Source organism: Zootoca vivipara, chromosome 10 (genome assembly GCF_965207765.1).
Source record: "Zootoca vivipara chromosome 10, rZooViv2.hap1.1, whole genome shotgun sequence".
NCBI classification, from domain to species: domain Eukaryota; kingdom Metazoa; phylum Chordata; class Lepidosauria; order Squamata; family Lacertidae; genus Zootoca; species Zootoca vivipara.
In genome coordinates, this window is record NC_142593.1 from 42,824,195 (window position 1) to 42,845,983 (window position 21,789).

Sequence of the window (21,789 nt, forward strand, 5' to 3'; positions counted from 1 at the left end):
GGCACTTCTTTTGATGCTCTGAAGCTCCATTCTCTTCCCCTCCAGAACCACCAGTCAAGGAGTCCCAACAAACAGCTGCCTTTGAAACAGCTCCTTGCTCCAAAACATTTTCTCTCATCCACAGGAAGGGAGGAGCTTTTAAAACACACGCGCGCACACACACACAAACACACACCCCTCCCTAGCAGCTCACATATTATATAAAAATGAAAAGGAGCCAGACCCCTGCAGTGTCGGAAGACTTTTTCATGCTCCAAAACATTTTGAAAGAATATTGGGGTGGTTCTGATTTTCAGCAACATAGGCTTGGTCTTTGGAATGTATTCTTCCTAAATATCTCAGACCACAGATCACAGCTATGAAGAGCCAAGGAAAACATTACTTTAAAAGTGTTCCTGCACTTAATGTGCCCATTCTTCTGCAAGGGTCAAGACAATGGCAGGCAGGCAGGGGGCACTTAACCCTTTCCTGATATCCAAGAGTCGTCGTACCCCCAGTGCTATTTGCATTGGGAGGAACAATCCTTGGGATATACTGGGAATAATTGCTGGAGAGAGGGATTCCTCCACCCCTCAGCATTGTGTGTTTGTCTGTGTGCATGAAGATCTCCCCCTTTGTCTTGCCATAGTCTCCATGCTGCTTTTTCCTCTTCCTTATGACAACTACTTATATGTGTATTTTGGGTTTTTTTCAATTGTCTTTTAAATGTGGTAATGCAATTTCACCTTACTGTAATGTATGTGACCTTACATTGAGTTTGGCTCTTAGTTTGTTGTTTAGTGTGGCCAATGGTTTGCAGAAGAGAAGGCAAGTCTGCAGTGAGAACGATTTTGTGATTAAAAATGTGCCCTTAGTCCACTGTTCACTTCAGATGAATACTTCTTAAGAGTCAATTCAAGACATAGCAACTTCAGTTTAGAGAAGTCGCTGATTGCAAAGGCCTCTGAGACCCTGGAGAGTAGACCAGTTGGGACCAGTGGTCTGCTCAGAATAAGGCAGCTTAAAAGATCTACCTTCCACTGAGTCTTCTTGGTCTTACTCCAACTCTGCATAACTCAGCTTTCCCCAGCCTGGCATCCTCCAGATGTTCTGGATTATATCCACAGCCAGCACAGTCATGCTCAATAGCCAGTGTGTGGAGGAAAAATATACACACAGCATAAGGGTATCAGAAAATGAACTAGGAGGATAAGGAGAAGCTCTGAGCATAAGGCTGTTTTTAGTGGCAGCCCAGTGTTCTTTATGAATTGTACTTCTGCTCCTGTGGTCCTTATATTTTTTGTTCAATTAAAGAATGTTAAAAGAGCAAATTAATCTTCTGCTGGATCTTGTTCTGCTCGATATGAAAATGAATCTAGTCTCAACTTTTCTTTCTGGCAGCTCCACGTTCCATTGCACAAGCGCCGATCCTGCCTTTCAAGAAGTATAATTTAACCATGAAGGGTATGTTTTCTCCTCTTAATCCTGAACATTGATTGGTAGTAGAGAAGTCATGCTTTTGCAGGGGAGGGGAACCACAAGCAAGATTCCAGCCACCATGGCCATGGAGAAAAAATTCAAAACATCTGATCAAAATTTTCTAGAGCAGCTAAAAGCCAGAGAACAAATTGAGGGTGGAGGGTGGAAACTGCTTGCATTTAAGGCTGTGCTGAGATGGACAGTCTTCATGATGATGTTTTATGAACTTCATGGGCCCCCTTGACAGCGTGTGTGGGCTACACAGGTAGTAAATATTATTATTTGCATTTTTGCCATTAAATAATTTTAGGTCAAAAAGTATGTGTATAGAAACCAAACCTGTCTGACGATTTAACTCCAGAATACAAAGTACAGCTTATGGGTAGCTGTGCAGGAAACTTTAGTGAACCATGTGTGTCTGAGGTTACCCACTGAGTCTTTCATTTTTATATCAGACCAAGCCCTATGGTTTTGCTGCTACCTTTTTCTGAGCTGCTCCATAGGGATACATTCTTAAACCAGTTTGTCAAGTTCCTCCCTTTGTCGAAAAAGAGACAGAGGTATTTTAGCGCTCCTTTTTGGTCATGCTGGGCATAGGGACCCTCTTACCACAGATATTTAAGCTGCTTGAGGAACCTTTTTTTAGGCTGAACAGTCAGGGATAAATTGCTTCACATAAAATAAATACTGAGCTATTAGGGATATTTCACAGAATTTATATGGAGGAAAATTAGTTGAACTTAACCCAGTGGAACTGTGATTCATTAAGAACATGGGTAGGCAAACTAAGGCCCGGGGGACGGTTCTGGCCCATTCGCCTTCTAAATCCGGCCTGCGGACGGTCTGGGACTCAGCGTGTTTTTACATGAGTAGATGTGTCCTTTTATTTAAAATGCATCTCCGGGTTATTTGTGGAGCATAGGAATTTGTTCCTTCCCCCCATATATATATATAGTCTGGTCCCCCACAAGGTCTGGGGGACAGTGGACTGGCCCCCTGCTGAAAAAGTTTGCTGACCCCTGATTAAGAACATAAGAGCCTGCTGGATCAGGCCAATGGCCCATCTAGTCCAGAATCCTGTTCTCAGTGGCCAACCTGTGGGAAGCCTGCAAACTGGTCATGATTGCCACAGTGCTTTGCCCACGTGTGATTCCCAAAAACTGATATTTAGAGGCATACTGCTTTGTGGACCTTACACCCAAAGGCTTCTTTGTCTAGTTGTCATGGACTAGTTGGATGCCGAGGAATGGTGGGAGGAACCAGCAGGGGAACCAAGGGAAGAAGGCTTAGAGCCCAGGGAGTAGTGGTGGGACAACAATGAGTGGTTAGAGGGAGAAGACTGGGAAGAGGAAGTGCTGGAAGCTGAAGACTTAACAGGCCTTAGTGATCTGGGAGAGTCTGTAGCAGAGAGAAGTCCAGAATTGGAGGCAGAAGCTGAAGCAGGAGAATGGAAGGAGGAAGACCAAGAGGAAGAGATGGGTCAGGCTGGCAAAGAGGCTTGGTTCTCTCTCCCTCCTGCTGTGACAAGCTTCCCTCCCCCTTTGTCTCCCAGAACCAGAAGAGGCATGAACAGGACAGAGGAAAGGTTGGCTGCACACAGGCACAGTCTCGGATTGCTTGGAAAAAAATCCTGGGGAGAAGGGGACTTAGATGGCAGTGAAGAGGGTGGGGACTTTCAGTCGCGGCAACTGATTTTCATGGAGTAAGACCACTGGGAATAAGCTGCTTTGCTCATTAATCAAGTCTGTTAAGATCGCGTTTTTGCTAATAGTTAACTTCAAATTTGAACTGTGATTACAGACTAGCACGTACCTGTGACACTTGTTGATGCAAATGCACTGGGAGCATTTACTCCAAAGCAAGTCCCTGAAATTGATGGAAATAACAGTTTTAAGTATGTTTGGTAGAATTGCAGAATGGTAGGGCTTTTCTAATGTCCTCATTGCAAAATAGTGTGTTGTAAAAAATAAATATGTAATTTCATGTTAAAGTATTTTCTGTTAAGCACATAACTTTCTTTTTATTTCCCATAGATTCCCCCAAAGATTCAGTGCTTAAAACCATCATTTTACAGAGTCCAGCTGAGCTTGAATTGTTGTGTAGTTTGGTTCTTCAGCCTTCTATGGATGTGGAACAAATTGAGGTTGTTTGGAAGAAGGAGAACGAAACAATAAAACATGACACAATCTACAAGAATGAAAGCAAGAACAGTTGGTGCAGTCGACATGAGTGAGTGGCCTTTCTGGTTTGCCTAGTGTATTACAGCGTTTGTAAGGAAGGAAGGTTTGATGCAGACAGGTGTATTGGCATTGCTTCCCCCCCACCCCCAGTTGATGATCTTTTGCAGGGTATGAAAAATGATTCTGATATAAAACATTGCATTTGCAGTGAGGAGGAGAGCTTAACTATGAGAGCCACAGGGCAGCTACTGCAAAGGGCATCTTTGTGTCAAAGTTTTTTCTTTCCATTCACAATGTGTAGCAGCATTTACATGGGGTCATAAAGACAGACGTGCCCCAGCAGTGGCAGCCAATTATGCGGCATCATCATGTAGCTTTAAGTGCTACAACATTTTACCCGAGGTGGAAGGCATGTGATCTACCAGATGATATTGGAGTTCAACTCCTATCACTGAGTTGGCATGGCCAGTCGTTGGGGATGATGGGATTTGTGGTCTAGTAACATCTTCAGATAAGGACGCAGGTGGCGCTATGCTGTAAACCACTGAGCCTTGGGCTTGCCGATTGGAAGGTCGGCAGTTCGAACCCCCGCGACGGGGTGAGCTCCCATTGTTCGGTCCCAGCTAGCAGTTCGAAAGCACGCAAAAAAAAAAAAGTTCCAGTAGATAAATAGGTATCCCACTCCGGCAGGAAGGTAAACGGTGTTTCTGTGCGCTGCTGGCCACATGACCCAGAAGAACTGTCTGCGGACAAACGCCGGCTCCCTCAGCCTGTAAAACGGGATGAGCGCCGCAACCCCGGAGTCGTTCATGACTGGACTTAACTGTCAGGGGTCCTTTACCTTTAACTTTCACATCTTCAGAACACATCCCTGATTTTACCTTTGAGAGGTGGAGACCTCAACACAGGGATGTCATTTTTGTTGGTGGCCACATAATGGGTAACTAAGTCTCACCTAATGGGTAAAATATTCACTGGAAGTTCCATCTGTAGTATTTTATCTGTGGTGGTTTGTTCATACAAGATGCACAGCCCATCAATTGATCTGTTGCACGTGCTACAGTTTGCAATCTTCCATGAATCTGGAATATCCTTGTATTAGCAATTTTGCCTTCACTCTCTAATTCTACTTTCAGTTTTTGCTTTTTGAAGTTAATTCCAGCTTCTTATCACTCATTTTTAATTTTTTTTTAAATAGTCATATAACGTCAATTATAATGCTTCTTCTGTTAAGGGTCAATGTCACAACAAGAGACCAACTTGGAAACTATACTTGTGTTTATAAAACCAAACCTGAAGAAGTTAATTCTACATTTCGTTTGCAAGGTAAGATCATGAAATGGTTGCTTCTTTTGTGACCCTATTTATTAATAGTGACATAACCTAACCAGGGTTTTATTGCCCAGCTATCGGTTTCAATGAACATTTGTGCTAATAGCAATAAAATCCCATGAAGCCAAATTGGACAAGGGTGTTCAGCATTTTCTTCCCTCCAAAATACTTGTTGGGTTTCACCCATCCCTGTTTATGATGCTTTGCTGATACAGAGATAGAGGTAGAGAGATCCCATGGAAAGCTTCCATTGCCTTCCTGTCCAACTCTATCTTTCAAATGGACTTATAAAGCAACTGTGAATACCTGTGGAAGTGGGCTTTGGTGTGTCATGGTAGGCTGAGCATTGAAGAGCACTAGGACCATAATGGAAGGGAATAGATGGTGGAGGCAGAACATGAGAAGAATCCTCAACAATCTGAGGGCATGTTGATTTACAGTGGTACCTCAGGTTGCGAACTTAATTTGTCCGGAGGTCTGTTCTTTTTTGTTTTTGTTTTGTTGGGAAACCCTTTTATTTACACGATAGACACAACTCTTCCCAAATTCCCTTACTTCAGAGGAATGAACCGAGAGGAGTGGGTGGCCCCGATTCCAGGACGGCCGTGCTTAACGGGCTTGTAAGTGATGGAGAATTCTCCCAAATAGTGGCCAATCATTTCAGGCTTGATTTCCACCTGGTTGAAGGTCTTCCCATTGTACACGCCCACCATGCTGCCCACCATTTCCGGAAGGATAATCATGTCTCGCAGGTGGGTCTTGACCACCTCTGGTTTCTCCATGGGCAGGGCTTCTTTCTTGGCCTTGTGAAGCTGCTTGAGGAGGGAGTCCTGCTTGCGGCGCAGGCCGCGGTTGAGCTGCCGGCGCTGGCGGGCGCTGCATCAGCTGCTCGTAGGACATGTCGAGGAGCTGGTCCAGGTCAACACCGCGATAGGTGAACTTCCGGAAAGTACGCTTCTTCTGCTGCTCCACTTCCGCCATCTTCGCCGCAGTCTCCTCCAGGAAAAGCCGGAGGTCTGTTCTTAACCTGAAACTGTTCTTAACCTGAGGCGTGCTTTTGCTAATGGGGCTTCCTGCTGGCACATGTTTCACTTTCTCATCCTGGGGCAAAGTTTGAAACCCGAGATACTGCTTCCGGGTTAGCAGAGTTTGTAACCTGAGGTGTTTGTAACTCGAGGTACCACTGTACTTACATTCAGGGTTAGCCACATTTCCCCCCCAAGCAAAAAATATTGGTTTGATTGCACAGGGAATTAAATGTATGCAATACTTATACCCTCTCTCCCAAGGTGAAAGCAGCTTGTAGTAATGTTGAAATGAGAACAACATGAGTCTTACATGCAAAAAAAGTTGCACCAGAAACTACCCACATGCAGAACTATTGTAAATGAAAACAGAAATGGGCCTCATTCATTGTGCATTGCAGTGGGCATTTATTCATTCTGTAATAGGTACCCCATCTTTCTGCCAAGGGGCTCAGGGTGCATAAAGCCCTTCCACACTTTCTATCCTTTCAAACCTGTGAAATAGATTAGGCTGAGAGACAGTGACTGACCCCATTTGCATTACCCATTATGTGACATTGGCTCTTGACACCACTGACATACTTATACTTTTGCAGCGGTTTACAAGTATAAAAACCAACGACTCAAAAACACTAAAATATCAACACACGTAATTAAAATATGCACTCAAACAATAACAATAATAGCAAGTTCTATAAGTAAGCATACCGCTTGGAGCAAGCAACATTTTTAAATGTTATCATTTTATCTTTAAGATGCATAAGTGAGTGCAGTACTGAATGTAATATTTTCAACTTTTTTATTGGGTGGTTTTTTTTTGGGGGGGGGTTGGACATAGCTTTGTGTTTTTACATTTATATACTGTGTTTGTTCCTGGAGTTGAAGTTCTATCTCAGGCATCCCCAAACTGTGGCACTCCAGATGTTTTGGCCTACAACTCCCATGATCCCTAGCTAACAAGACCGGTGGTCGGGGAAGATGGGAATTGTAGTCCAAGACATCTGGAGGGCCGAAGTTTGGGGATGCCTGTTCTATCTAATGTCCTGACTTTTTGTATTTGTTTTGTTTTTGTTTTTCACTTTGTTTTCCCTGCCCTCTCCTTCAAACCTACCCAGGATTTGCAACAGTTTTTACTGATGCTTTCCCTTTTTACTGAAATGGGATTGTAAGAAAGGTACCTTGATGTAAGATGATATTTTACTGAAGATGCAAGTTGCTGAATTATTAAGATGGGGCTAAATATAGAACGGATGGGGCACATTGATGGATGCCAATTAAATATTAATGATGCGCTGCCTTTGTATATGCCGTAACTATTTCAGAGCAAGAATGTTTTGAAGGACTTTCACTTGGACTGTTAATAAATTAACCTTCAATTTGCTAGTTGCATGGATACTTGTGGAAAAGCAGCAGCCAAGCCGTTTTCTTGAAAAGCAGCTGTTTCACAGGATTAGAATTTCATTATTGCAGAGTCAAGTTTTGCATTTAACTTGTGGCAAAAGGACACCCATTCATTGCGTTTCAGTAATACTGTTTTTTTGAAATATTTTTTAAATGCTGCTGTAGCACCAAGGCAATTTCTGACCGAGATAATATCCAATAATGCACCCTTCATTTGCTGGGGTGGATCTAGACACAGGTTAAAAAGCTATAAATAAGTCAGAAGTTAAATCAGGCATCCCCAAACTGCGGCCCTCCAGATGTTTTGGACTACAATTCCCATCATCCCTGACTGGTCCTCTTAGCTAGGGATCATGGGAGTTGTAGGCCAAAACATCTGGAGGGCCGCAGTTTGGGGATGCCCGAGTTAAATCGTTACAACAAAACGATACAATAGCCTGGGCTTGAGTCTGGACTAAGGATTCTGAGCCCCTGTTCGATAGATGATATACAATCACAGAACAATCCAGGATTTGGGCCATTGACCCTTAAACTCTGAGTTACGATTCGCAGCTTGGGAGTTTAGACAGCCAATCATGGGAGTGGGAGTGGCCCAGGCCTTCAGAAATGTATATAAGCAGTTGCTTTGCCCCTGTTGTCCAGTTATGTTAGTTCAATAAAGGTTTTAGCTGTTATCACTGTGTCTTGCCTCGTGGGAACCCACCTACACTTCACAGAGGCTCTTTCTGTATGAGAAAAGTGATCAGGGGAGAGAGTAGAAAGTGCAAACTTTGTTCATCATTCTTATTGTGGAAACTTTGCTTGTATCATGGCTAGGAAATGTATTTCCCAATCCTATGCATATCAAGGGCGGATGAAGACTTTCCGGGGCTTGGGGCAGCACCGTGGGCGGGGCATCGCCCCCACACAGCGCAACGGTGGTGTGCACTACGCACGTGTGGTGCCGCTGCACATGACGCATGTGTCGTACGCACATGACACATGCACAGGAAGCACATGACGCATGCACCATATGCAGTGGCTCCACACATGTGTGCTACACAGCAGAGCCGCCGGCAAACGACAGCGCCATACGGGGATGCTGCCGCCCAGGATCCTCCACTCGCGGCTGCAGCGGCTTCATCCCCGCAGCAGCTGCAACCCTGTACAGCGCTGGGGATGTTTGCTGCCGGCTCCACTGCATAGCGGGCCTCTCCGCAATGGCCGCAGTGGCCTTCGTTGGTGGAGGTGAGGAGCCCCCCCCCCCTGCTACGACCCTGGTGCATATTTCCTCAGAGGTCTGCTGTAGTCAACTACAGCCTTAGGCTGCAATTTTAGACATGCCTACTTTTGGGGAGTAGGTTCCATTGTATTCAATGTGTCTTCTGAGTAGACATATAGGATTCTGCTGGTGAGTCTTTTATTATCAAGTGAATTGAAGCTGGCTTTTTATATGGTTTCCAGTGGTCTCCCATTTAACTTCAGCTAACTTGCAAAATACAATTGTGCAGCTAGGCCTGGAGCTCAGGGCTGTTGAGCACCCTACAGCCTGCTTTCCCTTCCAAATGATTGCCCAGAGAATGGCAAACAAGCTTCCTTAAAAAAGAAAAAAAAGAAAAAATCATTTTATAGTCATGTGGCAGCCAGCCAGACATGTACATGGTTGCAGATGTTGAGCTTAATTAATTTTACTTTAAAGATATATCTCCTTTTTTGCAACAAAACTGTACTTGTTCTCAAATAAATGTGTGTTGAATCTGGGCAGCAGATATAAATGGCATATTCTGCATAGCCTACAAGTGTTCCATATAAACTGGGACATCTTATTTTTTAATGCGAGAGACCGGCAGCCATTTTGGTTGCTGTGATCTTGTGCAGTTTTGCAGCACAAAAGTCCTTTTTTGAGGGGGTGTGTGATTTTGTGTGGGGTTAAAAAAACATGCATTTGGTGGCATTGTACTTGAAAATAGTGCCTTTTGGGGGGGAAATTATGGTGTGAAATCATGACAACCAAAATGGCTGCCATTCTGTCATGATAAAAAAAAATGGGAAGATGGCATCTGGGAAGATGGAGTCTCAGATTTTGGCTTTAAACTCTTGGAATGTATGTATTCTGTAGTCAAGACGGTGCATTGATTTTAGTGAGCTTAAAATGTGGAGGATACATGCTCTGTGTATTTCATTTCTTATTTTAAAATCAGTGGAGGCAAACTGCTTAAAAACAAAACAAAACCTTGAACATATCTGGAATGTAGATGCTGTTTTAAAGCATGGAATGGGGGCAGAGGCAGAAGAAAAGTTAACTGTGAGCCTCGTAGTTGAAGTAATGCATATGGCTGTTGAAAGCTTTGTGCTGCCCCACCAGTAAGGCACCATTTCAAAACACAATGGGATAGCCTTGTCATGTTCACTCTCCTCTCCTCCCCAGCCCACCCCCTTTTGGCTGACGCCTCCGCAGATCCAGTCGTCATCGCTTATTCCGAGCAGTGAAACAGTGTGTGCCATCTAAGAAGGAAAACTTTCATTAAAACAGAGCGGCATGACAAAAGAGATCGCGCTCTGCTGACGAACATTAATCAGACTGAGAAGCAGTGATGCTAATCAGATACATTTGGTTTCGTGCTTTATATGCTGAGCTCTAATTTATCGGAGAGATTAAAGCAATATGTTTTAACAGCGCTCTGCTTCTCAGTTGGCTGAACCCCTGTTTACACGAAGAAAGGAAATGCAGGAAGGACATTGAATGGGTTGCTTGTATTTGGCTCTTTTGAGGCCGGTTATCTTTTCCTTGCTCTGGTTCATGCATCCAGCTGGGAGAAATTAGCATGGCCTAGGTTTGGCAGAAGCCCCTTCTGTAACAATAGCGAAGATAAGGAAGTAGCAGATCCTCCAAGTGTCCCTATTTTCCAGGGACAGTTCTGGATTTACAGAAGCCATCCCAGTTTCTGATTTGATCCCAGAATGTCCCGCTTTCCCTTAGCAGAGGGGTAGGCAACCTAAGGCCCGGGGCCCGGATGCGGCCCAATTGCCTTCTCAATCCAGCCTGCAGACTGTCCGGGAATCAATGTGTTTTAACATGAGTAGAATGTGTGCTTTTATTTAAAATGCATCTCTGGGTTATTTGTGGGGCATAGGAATTTGTTCATTCCACACACACACACCCAATAGATAGATAGATAGTCCGGAGCACCACATGGTCTGAGGGATGGTGGACCAGCCCACGGCTCAAAAAGGTTGCTGACCCCTGCCTTCAGACATCCCTATTTTCATCAGAGGGTATGGAGTAACTCATATGTGTTATAGATCCTTGGATGCATCCTTTCACAAGTGGTCTTTTTTAAAAAAAGTGTGTTTTGTTTTTTTCCCTTAGTGCCTGAACCGCATGGAAAATCTGAGCGCATAATCAGTTACGTACGCGATTTTGTGGTCCTGGCATGTTTGATTGGCAGTGAAACCCACCAATATAACCCATCTTCCTGGGTTTGGTATACAAAGAATGGAAGCGAGCAGGTGAAGTTCCGCTTGATAAAGGACACACATATATGTCATTCAGTACTTTTATAGGAAGCTCTCTTCAAATGCAGTCTAGAAATGGGATAAGGGTTGGACACAGGGATGCTCCTGATGCAGAAAATAAAACTATCATTTTGAGGATTCCATTTTCTTTTGAGCCTATGACCTAACTCAGGCATGTCCAACAGGTAGATCGTGATCTACCGGTAGATCACTGGACATCTGTGGTAGATCACCGGTAGATCAGTGGCTCTGTGAGTAGATCACAGTCTCTTGGAAGTTGGCCACCCCTGACCTAACTAAACTAAAAATGCCTGTGCCTGCTTACCTTTCACTGTACAGAACACTGAAAAAATATAATCTATGGTGGTCAGTGTATGCATGAAAAGAGAGCCGACTAGGCATGGCAATTGTGATTAATCTTGAATTGTTTTATAGACAGATGAAAGAGTATATTGGGAGACATTTAATGAATAGGGAAATGAGTCAAAGTCTTAGTAAAGAAAGACACTGAAAAATGATTATACCTACTCACATGATATTGCATGATCTGAAGAGCAAAAAGATTTTGATTGGTTCAGGGTAATGTCATTGGATTCCATCTATTACGATTTCTGTGATCATTTAATTGGGGAATAGAAACCATGTGATCTTGGTAATGGGAAACTGTTTATGCTGCCATTTTGTGACTGGTGGGCTACCCTATATTTCAGTGCTGGGTCCTGGGGATAGGAAGTTTCTGAGAACCCTGCCCTAAAGAACTTTGGGCATTGTAGGTTTACTGAGGTACTTTAACATCTTATTATAACAGATTCCTACCACCAGTGCTTTTCTTCTAGGAGGTAAGAGGTGTTGGTACTGCAAACCCTTGAGTAACCCCAGAAAAAAGCACTGCCTACCACCTTTACTAGACTCTAGTCTTCAAGGTTTAAGTTTGGTGTGGACTAAGTAGTAGACTGTTTCCTGGGTAGAAGAACATTTGCCCAAGGAAAACATACCAGTAAGCTTGCATTCAAACCCCTGGCCCAAACTAGACTGTCAATTAAGTACTTGTGAATTGTACGTTTCCGAGCACAATTCAAAGTGTTGGTGTTGATCTTTAAAGCCCTAAACGGCCTCTGTCCAGTATACCCGAAGGAGCGTCTCCACCCCCATTGTTCAGCCCGGACACTGAGATCCAGCGCCAAGGGCCTTCTGGCGGTTCCCTCACTGCGAGAAGCAAAGCTACAGGGAACCAGGCAGAGGGCCTTCTCAGTAGTGGCGCCCGCCCTGTGGAACGCCTTTCCATCGGAGGTCAAGGAGATAAACAACTACCTGACATTTAGAAAACATCTTAAGGCAGCCCTGTTTAGGGAAGTTTTTAATCTGTGATATTTTAATGTATGTTGGTAATTGTTGGAAGCCGCCTATAGTGGCGGGGAAAACCCAGCCAGATGGGTGGGGTATAAATATAATAATAATAATAATAATAATAATAATAATAATAATAATAATAATTGTGCCATTTCCTTTTCCCTTTCTGCTTTTCCATTGCATATATAGTTTCCCTGTTAAGAGTATTCCATTCCCATATTTTAATTCCTACTTTCTGAACTTCCAGTGCTAACATGAGTCCATTTTATGTCACCCTACTAAAGCTTTGTGAACTTGTTTTTGCACCAGGTGGCTATTAATACTACTCTGATGCCAGAAAAGTACATCATTATGCAAGAGCATGCCAACATAACAAAACTGAAGATCATGGATCTCTCTGAGAAAGATACTGGGGTTTACTCGTGTGAAGCCGTGTTTCCTCTAGGTGCAAGAAAAGGCGAAGTGTATCTCAAAGTTCTCACCTATATGACACCCCTCAAGCCATTTCTTGCAATAGCTGCAGAAGTTGTCCTTTTTGTAGCTGCTATTTTTGCCTATGAAGCGTGCACCAAAAAGAAAGAATTTCAAGTTGGTAAGATATAGGAGGAGCGCACTTTTTGGTAATGTGTTCCTTTTATTACTTTTGACCAAACTCTGGGAGGCAGTGGAAGACAGGAGTGCCTGGCGAGCTCTGGTCCATGGGGTCACGAAGAGTCAGACACGACTAAACGACTAAACAGCAGCAGCAGCAGCAACAACAACAACAAATGTGCTCTCTACTATACACAGGCCTTTCCTTTCCACATGCCCTCCTCCAATCTGTCCCAATGAAATGGATTATACTACAGTTGCAAAATACATTGCTACACACCCCTATACTACACGAATTGGATTTCCAGGGTTCGCTATAATTCTTCGGTAAAACCCAGTATACTCACAATGTGGTGCCAAACAGATGTTACTGGACTATAGCTTCCATCATCACTGATGATAGGCCATGCTGACTGGAGATGATGGGACTTGTAGTCTAAAACCTTTGGAAGACACCACGTTGGAAAAGGCTGGATTAACCAGTAATCTGCAATGTAAGATGATCTGAAAAGGGGCCATCGGTTAGCCAAGCTTGCCCTAGAGAAAGAAATGACATAAATCAAATTGGATGGTATTTTCTAGTGCTTAGACTAGGAGCCAACTCCTAAGGCCAAGGTCCCTTCGCCCCCCCCCCCTGCTGATTGGCATTGCCATTCAAATGATGTGTGCATGCCATGTCATGTGATTGATTATGTGGAGCAGGGCTTACCTGCCCTCTCAATATTTTATTCAGGTTGGCACCCCTATCAGAGGACGTGTTTTCCCACTTTAGATAAGTCACGTAGGCAAGTTATGTAGGACTCACCTTGTGCATATTTGGGCCTTTTCCAAAGTGGACAAAATAATTAGCATTCGGTAATTGCCGAATGATCAGTAAGTTTTGCTCTGCCTCAGCTGTGGCTGTGACTGCCAGTGTGTTTACATCGTGCCAGCGAGAACCACTTAGATCTTCATGTGCTGGCCTGCTGATTTAACATGGCACACCTGTTCTTATGCTCCTGTTAATGCAATGATGGATATGCGAAATAATCATTGGATTTTCTTTGTCTCACAGAAGAAGCTGAAAAAGAATTTGAACAAACAGAGACCCTGTAAGTAGCAATTTTATTTTGCCTTTTTATAGGAATGCCTAAATAGTATGTGCTGAAAATTTAAGCGGCCTTGGCTATTGAGCTCAGTAGGGTTGCACCCATTAATCGTGGCATTTTCAAGAAGAGAAAAGTTCTGTTCTTAATTGATGCCGGTTTGTAATTAAATGTAGGGATTCCGAATTATTTAGTCCCTCACACCCCACCATGACAGTTGCTCTCAAATTCCCAGGCAAAAAGTCTGTACATAAGAAGGGCTCTGGCTCTCCTGCATCATGCCAAAGGTCTATTTAGTTCAGCACTCTGCTCTCATAGTTCCCTCTAGATGCCCATGGGAAGCCCACAAAGCAGAGCTTAAGTGCAGCAGCATTCTCCACACATGTAATTCTCAACAACCAACATTTGAAGGCATAGTGCCTGCAACAGTGGAGACAGAACATAGGAAGCTGACTTATATCTGCTCAGATTTTGTCCATCTAGTAGCTCCCTAGAGTCTCCAGTACAGCGTCCCCTCACTTCCTAGCTGATATTTTTAGTTGGAGATACCAGGGGAAGATACCTACATTGGGTGTGTTTCCTCCTAGATGTTACTATAACCCCCATCAGTCCTAGCAAGCATAGCCAATGGCCAAGGATGATGGGAGTTGTGGCTTGGCAACATTGGAAGGCCAAAGATTCCCTACATGCTACTAAGCTAGTCTTTTTTCCCTGACAATAACTTCTCCATGTGGGTTAAACCACAGAGCCTAGGGCTTGCCGATCAGAAGGTCAGCGGTTCGAATCCCCGCGACGGGGTGAGCTCCCGTTGCTTTGGTCCCAGCTCCTGCCAACCTAGCAGTTCGAAAGCACCTCAAAGTGCAAGTAGATAAATAGGTACCACTCCAAGCGGGAAGGTAAACTGTGTTTCCGTGTGCTGCTCTGGTTCACCAGAAGCTGCTTAGTCATGACCTGGAAGCTGTACGCCGGCTCCCTCGGCCAATAAAGCGAGATGAGCGCAGCAACCCCAGAGTCGGTCACAACTGGACCTAATGGTCAGGGGTCCCTTTACCCTTTACCTTTTACAGCACAATTGGTAGCTAGAATTGACTGCAAGGTCATGCTCCCTAATAGATGTGTTTCAAAAAACTAATGAACAAATCGAGAGGGGAAGAGGAAAAGAAACATGGCAGCTGTACATCCACTGGCTGATGGGTAGAACCAGGTTGGTCTTCCCCTTGTTATGCTGTTCTTCCTGGGTGGCGTGCTCTTCTGGTTGGTAGTGAAGGTTCCCCACATGAAAGGTGACAATAGAAATGTCTGTCCAGAGAAAAGGGCAACTCCAAACATAGGAAAAACAATGATTCACGATGTTTACAGGCTTATGTTAATGTCACTTCTGTACAGGAGAACGGAAGACAGCAATGGCGTGGAAAATAGTACCACCAGGCAAAGAAAGGCTTAAGTTGTTTGTGGAAGGGCGGTAAGTTCGGAGTCCACTTGAAAGCTTTGGGGACTGTAACAAAATTGAGTAATAAGTATGCTGTCTTGTTTCAGGGCCACCTTGCCATTCTCAAATGTACAACTTCACTCACCTTCACTGAAATGAGTAGAAAATGCTTTCAAATAAGGGGAGGGGAAGGTTTGATACCGTATTATTGCAAAAGATTGTTGATGGTATGTCTTAGAAACAGGAAGTTTTAAGAGAAGTCACCAAGAGCACTACTGATGTGGGGCTGGTAAATTGTCCCCTTACTGGAGGCCTACACAGCTTCAGACCTACCAAAGTGAAACAGTTCCCCAGCCATGCATTGCGGCCAACCAAAGTTCTGATAATGCTTCTGGCTCTGGCGCTTGCTTAAGACTACAGGAACCAAGGGATGGTGATGGACTACTCAAGCTATGCATGCTCATCTTAGTGTATCACACCAAAATTCTGGGCAGGAATACCATGACTGCATAATCTTGGATGGTGATACTACAGATTTAAAAAGTGATGGGCATGAACCAGTATTATTTAAATTGTATACTGTCCTTCACCTGTAGATTTCAGAGTGGTTCACAGCATAAAAATACAAGATAAAAGCACAAAATACAGAATAACAACAACAACAACAAATAAACAACAGTAATAATAATAATAATAATAATAATAATAATAATAATAATAATAATATAATAATAATAAATAATTATTATATAACTCCATCCCCTATCTTAGATTGTTTGGTACTTCCATATATAGTTATATGTGTTCTGTTTTGTTTAGATGAAACAAACCTGTTGGAAATCTGACACACTGGAAAACTTCAGGAAGATGTGGACAATGGAATCATAACTATTTGGCTTCTGATTATGGTCTTTCTAGATATATGTAAAAATAGTGCTTTAAAATGCCTTTTTAGTAATGAATGTATAAAATGATGCTGATGTCATACACGTACAGTCTGAACCAATGTTGCTGTATGCAGTTATAATCAGTTTTACCAGTTTGGGTGTCTTGGCTACAGTTACCTGACCTTAACTTTCAGCTGTGAGTCTTAAGTATATACTGTATGAGATGCTTTTTTTGTATATGAGGCTCAGCACTCACTGTCGAAGTTACTCAAGGCTTCAACTGATTCTGTTGTGTTAGGAAAGCAGTGCAGCAACAGACCTAATCCATGCCAGCCATGAAGAAAAGATGTAGCAGGTATACTGTTTGTATTTAGAATTCTACTGATAGTATGTTATCTCTTCACCCCCTTTAACCCAGAGCAGGTTCGCACAAATTGGGTCAAGATGACCATATTTTAGCCGCTCAGAAATTTTTGTGTAAACTCTTAGAATCTCAAGAATACCCTTTTAGAGAAAAAATGCTTGGAGAAATCATGTTACATGTTCAGATAATTGAAGGGCTTGGAAACTAGACATCAAATAACAGCCCCTGCCTTTAGATTTTTTTAGTTGTGATATTTTAACCAATAGTATTATTTTAAAATATTTTCATGTAATAATTCCAGGGTCCTGAGTTGGTCTGTCTGGCAACAGAGGTATGCTTTACATAACTACTGGACAGCCAAGGCAATAAGTTCTGGTAATTATGGTTATGTTACTGATTTATGACCTCACCAAAGTGTTGTAAACTTACCACAAATCTCTTTATTAAAAAAACAGAAGAACCAAGACATTTCTAAAATATTATCTCCCATTTCTTGGATGTGTAGCTACATATTTCTGAATCCTGAAATTAATCTCTTAACCTGTTGCACAAATGCCCACTCTGAAAATTGGGCCAATACTGGTTACATTTTGTCTGTCTTTTGATGTTCCCAAGGATTTTGTAATAAAGAAAATGATCACTAAACCTGAACAAGTAAGGTTTATCAGACTCCCTCAAATCTTCAGGGTGCTCAAACTCACATGGACACTGACACAATCAAGCCATAGTTGAGATTTCTTAAGTGACATTAGCATCCTTCGCCTGTCTCATGAAGGGGGAAACATGTGAGTACCAGAATTAGGACTATGTGGAGCCTGCCCATTCTGACTCCACCGCCAGACTCCGCCATCCAGTTTGCATGGACTGCCTTTCTTGAAGGAGGCTATGCATAAGGAGCGGAGGCATTCTTGATGTAGACTCTCTGCCGATGATGGACATCTGCAGGTGGGACCACCAGCATGGCCCTGAGCCCAGTAGCTGTGTCACCTCTGTACATTCAAACATTCCAGAACCTTCCATCATGTTGCCCAGTGTAGTATAATTGTTCCAGGCTTGTCAGAAACCTGGGTATATGTTGAGCATTATAGGAAGGGAAATGGTTATCTAAACCCGTACAATTGCAATATGTGTGCAACTTCAGTTCTTCAAGCTCCTTCAGAGGTTAAGTCGGGGGGCAGTGTTTTCTCTTTCTGTATTCTGTAGGTATAATGTGAATGGAACTTTTATTTCATTAACGACCAAAGTGGAAGCAGACAATATTATAAAGGATGCATAAATGTCTTTAAAGTCTACCTGTACTATGAAATGTAATTCACTGGTTTTGATGAACATTAAGGAGCAAAATGGGTAATGGTCTCTGGAGAGTTCCAGTATATATATTTGATGCCTTAAAACTCATATGATACAAGGATTATTAAAGACCTGTGATTTCTGTACATCTCTGTGCATGTTTGTGTGAAAGAGAAATTATCTCATGCATGATATCCTAGAAACAAAAAATATATATTTTGACAACAGAACGGTATTTTTACACACACAGTTCCGTTTATTATATTCCATATCTATAATCTAGTTTCATCCCTTCTCGCTTGCACATATATAATTTGAACTAACATTCAAGGAAGGGTTGCCAAATCATAAATGTAGAGAAGAAAACTTCATATAAAGAAACTGTAGGCTCCCCTCTGCCACACCATCTTTTGCACTGAATGAAGTCTTCTCTTAAGTTCAAACCTTAACGACCTTGCAGCTGATTCAGTTCTGCAGTTTATCTCCTCTCTTCTAGCACGTGCCTGTATTACGGTCCAAATGAAGCTCTAATTAACAGGAGAACCTCTGTTTCTTAATGGCGGCGTTGGAGGGTTTTCAGCAGGCAAAGAGCTTTTGCACTGAGCGCCTCCATGCTGGAGTGAGAGCCAGGTACTGAGACGAACTGCGAGTGAAGGCCCCCCCCCCAAAAAAAATCCCTGGGGAGAACTTGCAAGGATAATTACCCTCAATCATCCTTGTTTTTCCTTTGCCAAGATCTCTTGCTGTCGTGGGAGCTGCCTCCATTAAGGGGAACCGAAAACGGAAACTGAAGAATGGCATTTTTAGTGGAGATTAAATTTTGTAATTGTATGCTGGCTTTCTGAGGAGTAGGCTCATTTAACTTGATGGGTTTACTTTGAATAGTCATGTACAAGATTGCTCTGACAATTTCTTAATAAAATAAGTAAAACTCAGTTAAGTGTCCATATATAAACGTTAACTCTTAAACTGTTGGAAATTCCACAAAACTCTGTAAAAACAATCCAGCAAGCGATTAGAAGTGCAATGAGTGCATGTGCAGAGTATGTGCAGAAAATTTACAAGGAAAGGTGGCAACATGCCCAGTATCTCCCCTGATGCCCCCAGGCACCCTATACAGTGGTACCTTGTGTTACATACCGTCCCCCTTACGAAAGCTTCGAGTTACGTACTCTGCTAACCTGGAAGTAGATGCCCCTTGTTGTGAACTTTGCCCAGGGATGCGAGCGGAATTCGCACTCCAGCAGTGCAGCAGCAGCGGGAGGCGCCATTAGCTTAAGTGCGCCTCATGTTACGAGTGGTTTCCGGTTATGAATGCACCTCCGGAACTAGTTCGTAACCAGAGGTACCACTGTATCTTATTCCGGTCCTCCCAGCGGAATCCCACAGAAGGACTCCTGGTAATGCAATGGGGGTCTCTCCCATCTTCTTTCCCCTCTCCCCACCCTATGTGCCCCCTTGCACCCACCTAATTGGTTCATGGTAGGGGGATGGGGAGAATAATAGATGTGGGGGGAGGAGAGGGCAGTTGGTTCTATCAGGCAAGTAACAATGCCTGTGTTGTTGGAGTGATCTGTGCAAAGCTCTGTTGAGTTCCTCCCATTGTAGCTAAGTTAAAGTATGTGTAATTTAAATAGTAAATACTTATACTTCCCCTGTCCACCACACCTGGCCATGTCTTCTGCTGGTTTTAGATTGTAAGCCCCTTGGTGTGTAGGTACCTGTCATACCTGTTTCTTGCAAAGGAAACATTTAGATCAGGGTCCCCCAAACTAAGGCCCGGGGGCCGGATACGGCCCAATCGCCTTCTAAATCCGGCCCGCGGATGGTCCGGGAATCAGCATGTTTTTACATGAGTAGAATGTGTCCTTTTATTTAAAATGCATCTCTGGGTTATTTGTGGGGCATAGGAATTCGTTCATATTTTTTTTCCAAAATATAGTCCGCCCCCCCACAAGGTCTGAGGAATGGTGGACCGGCCCCCTGCTGAAAAAGTTTGCTGACCCCTGATGTAGATGAAGGAGAATGATTTACAGAGCACCATCCATATGCCAGTGTTGATGTGCACCCAAAGCCTTGGTAGAAAATCAGCAAAAAAAACTTTCATATCTCTCTCTCCTTCCTCCCCAATCAACCCTGCCAACAAAAGGCTACTTGAGCACATTGGCACCAAGGACAAAAGACCCCACACCCCAGTGTCTTCCCTTTATCAAATTGATACAGATTCCAAATGAAGTGAAATAATATAGTTAAAACAATTGGCTAATGTTGGTGACATTTCGAATAAATTATGTAATCTAGCTATACAGTAAGTGGAGAAACATCATTTGATTTATATTCCCCATTCCACGGATCTTGAGAGAAGCTTTTGTAGAAGCTGAACAGAGAACAATGAAGTAGAAATGGCTGTTTTGACCTTTGAGAGGAATCTGAAGTGTGAAAGAAGAAGAAAACAGGAAAAGAATAATATTTCATTTACAAGTCATGCTGGATAAGCAAGTAGCTGATTGTGTTGTCAGCAGGAGAAAACTGATATCCTCATCGGATGAGGTTTTTTTAAGCAAGGAAATTAGTTTAATGATTTTGGGGTTAATCTGCAGCAGTTTACAACTTCAGTAAAAACACACTAAACAACTGAAAAGGTGAACCAAACAGATGATTGATACAAATGTCTTTGGTCAAAATTATTGTTGCTACAACCTCCCTATCGTCTCTTAGGTTAACTATCTGAGGGGCAATCAAAAGTGCCATTTGTTTTAGTTATAATAGAAGAAAAATTATCTTATTTGTTATGTTGAACAAAATGTATATAAGGATTTTAAAATCTATATCCCAATTTTCTGCCTGTATATGTTCACTTTGCCATTAATGGATGGCAAAGTGAACAGAAGGACTCCTGTGTTGTTAAATCTTGCTGCAGGCCTCATTGTATAAGATCTAATCCAAAAATGTGAAAGATAATCTATAATAAAGGATGAAATATAAAACTACAAAAGAAACCTTATTCTCCTGCAGATTTAGGAGCTGGATTCTGAAGTGAAATCCTACCTTTTTACAACCTTGAGTTCCCTTTCTTTTTTATTTGTTGGAAACTTTAGTTACAAGGAAAGGAATACCACTGGGCATTTTTCCAGATTGGCAGGTCTGGAGTTACATAAACCTCTGTTTTCCCTTGAGTGTGATAAAAGACAAAGAAACTGGACAAGCCTAATGAAATGGCTACAAGTGTGCCAAGTGAAAGACAGGAAACACTGTGAAATAGTGTCTGATTTTTTCAAAATAAAAACTGGCCATTACAATTCACCTTGGTTTTTCACATGGGGCTTTTCATACATCTGCCTCCATCGGTATCCATTAGCATCACCACGAAACCAATCTAAGGCCCCAGTTGTACTTTATAGAGCACTATCATACAAACTGTTACGACTTTCCACAATTACTTCACCGTAAGGGTAATACCTGTTAGGAGAGCTTGCAGCTTGGGTGAGTGAGATTGAAATGATCAATTACAATTTCTAGAGTTCAGAGGCTTTATTCATGCAAGCATAGAATCAGACTGGTTGGAAGGCACCTTGAGGGTCATTTAGTCCAACCCCCTTCAACGCAGCAATCTCAACTATATATAGAGATTGACAGATGGCTATCCAACCTCTGCTTAAAAACTTCAGTGAAGGATAGTCCATCACCTGTCATGGGAGTCTGTTTCACTATCTTGGCAAGAGCCATTTACAGGATGACTAGAGATGAAAGAGAAAATAGTAGACACCTTATCTCAACAAGTTGGGAGAGAACAACAAAACGGGCCAGGTTTTAGTGCTGCAGACAATGGCTACCAGGAAGCGCTGGCTAGGTTACTAGACAAAGAGTGCCCTCATGGTTTAAAGTAGCACACACATTAGCTG

General features: G+C 42.8%; 1 protein-coding gene and 1 pseudogene across 1 annotated transcript in view; one reads left to right on the plus strand and one right to left on the minus strand.

The window, feature by feature from the left end:
* EMB (embigin) overlaps window positions 1-18,033 on the plus strand; it is a 34,225-nt gene extending 16,192 nt beyond the window's left edge. The window contains exons 3-10 of the mRNA XM_035100730.3: window positions 1,381-1,443; window positions 3,492-3,687; window positions 4,873-4,964; window positions 10,746-10,885; window positions 12,551-12,833; window positions 13,887-13,923; window positions 15,304-15,379; window positions 16,166-18,033. Coding sequence (XP_034956621.3) covers window positions 1,381-1,443; window positions 3,492-3,687; window positions 4,873-4,964; window positions 10,746-10,885; window positions 12,551-12,833; window positions 13,887-13,923; window positions 15,304-15,361 — 869 coding nt within the window. The 3' untranslated portion in view covers window positions 15,362-15,379; window positions 16,166-18,033. The remainder of the gene's footprint in view (window positions 1-1,380; window positions 1,444-3,491; window positions 3,688-4,872; window positions 4,965-10,745; window positions 10,886-12,550; window positions 12,834-13,886; window positions 13,924-15,303; window positions 15,380-16,165) is intronic.
* Window positions 5,454-5,964, minus strand: LOC148684457 (small ribosomal subunit protein uS19 pseudogene; annotated as a pseudogene).
* Window positions 18,034-21,789: the final 3,756 nt, after the last annotated feature.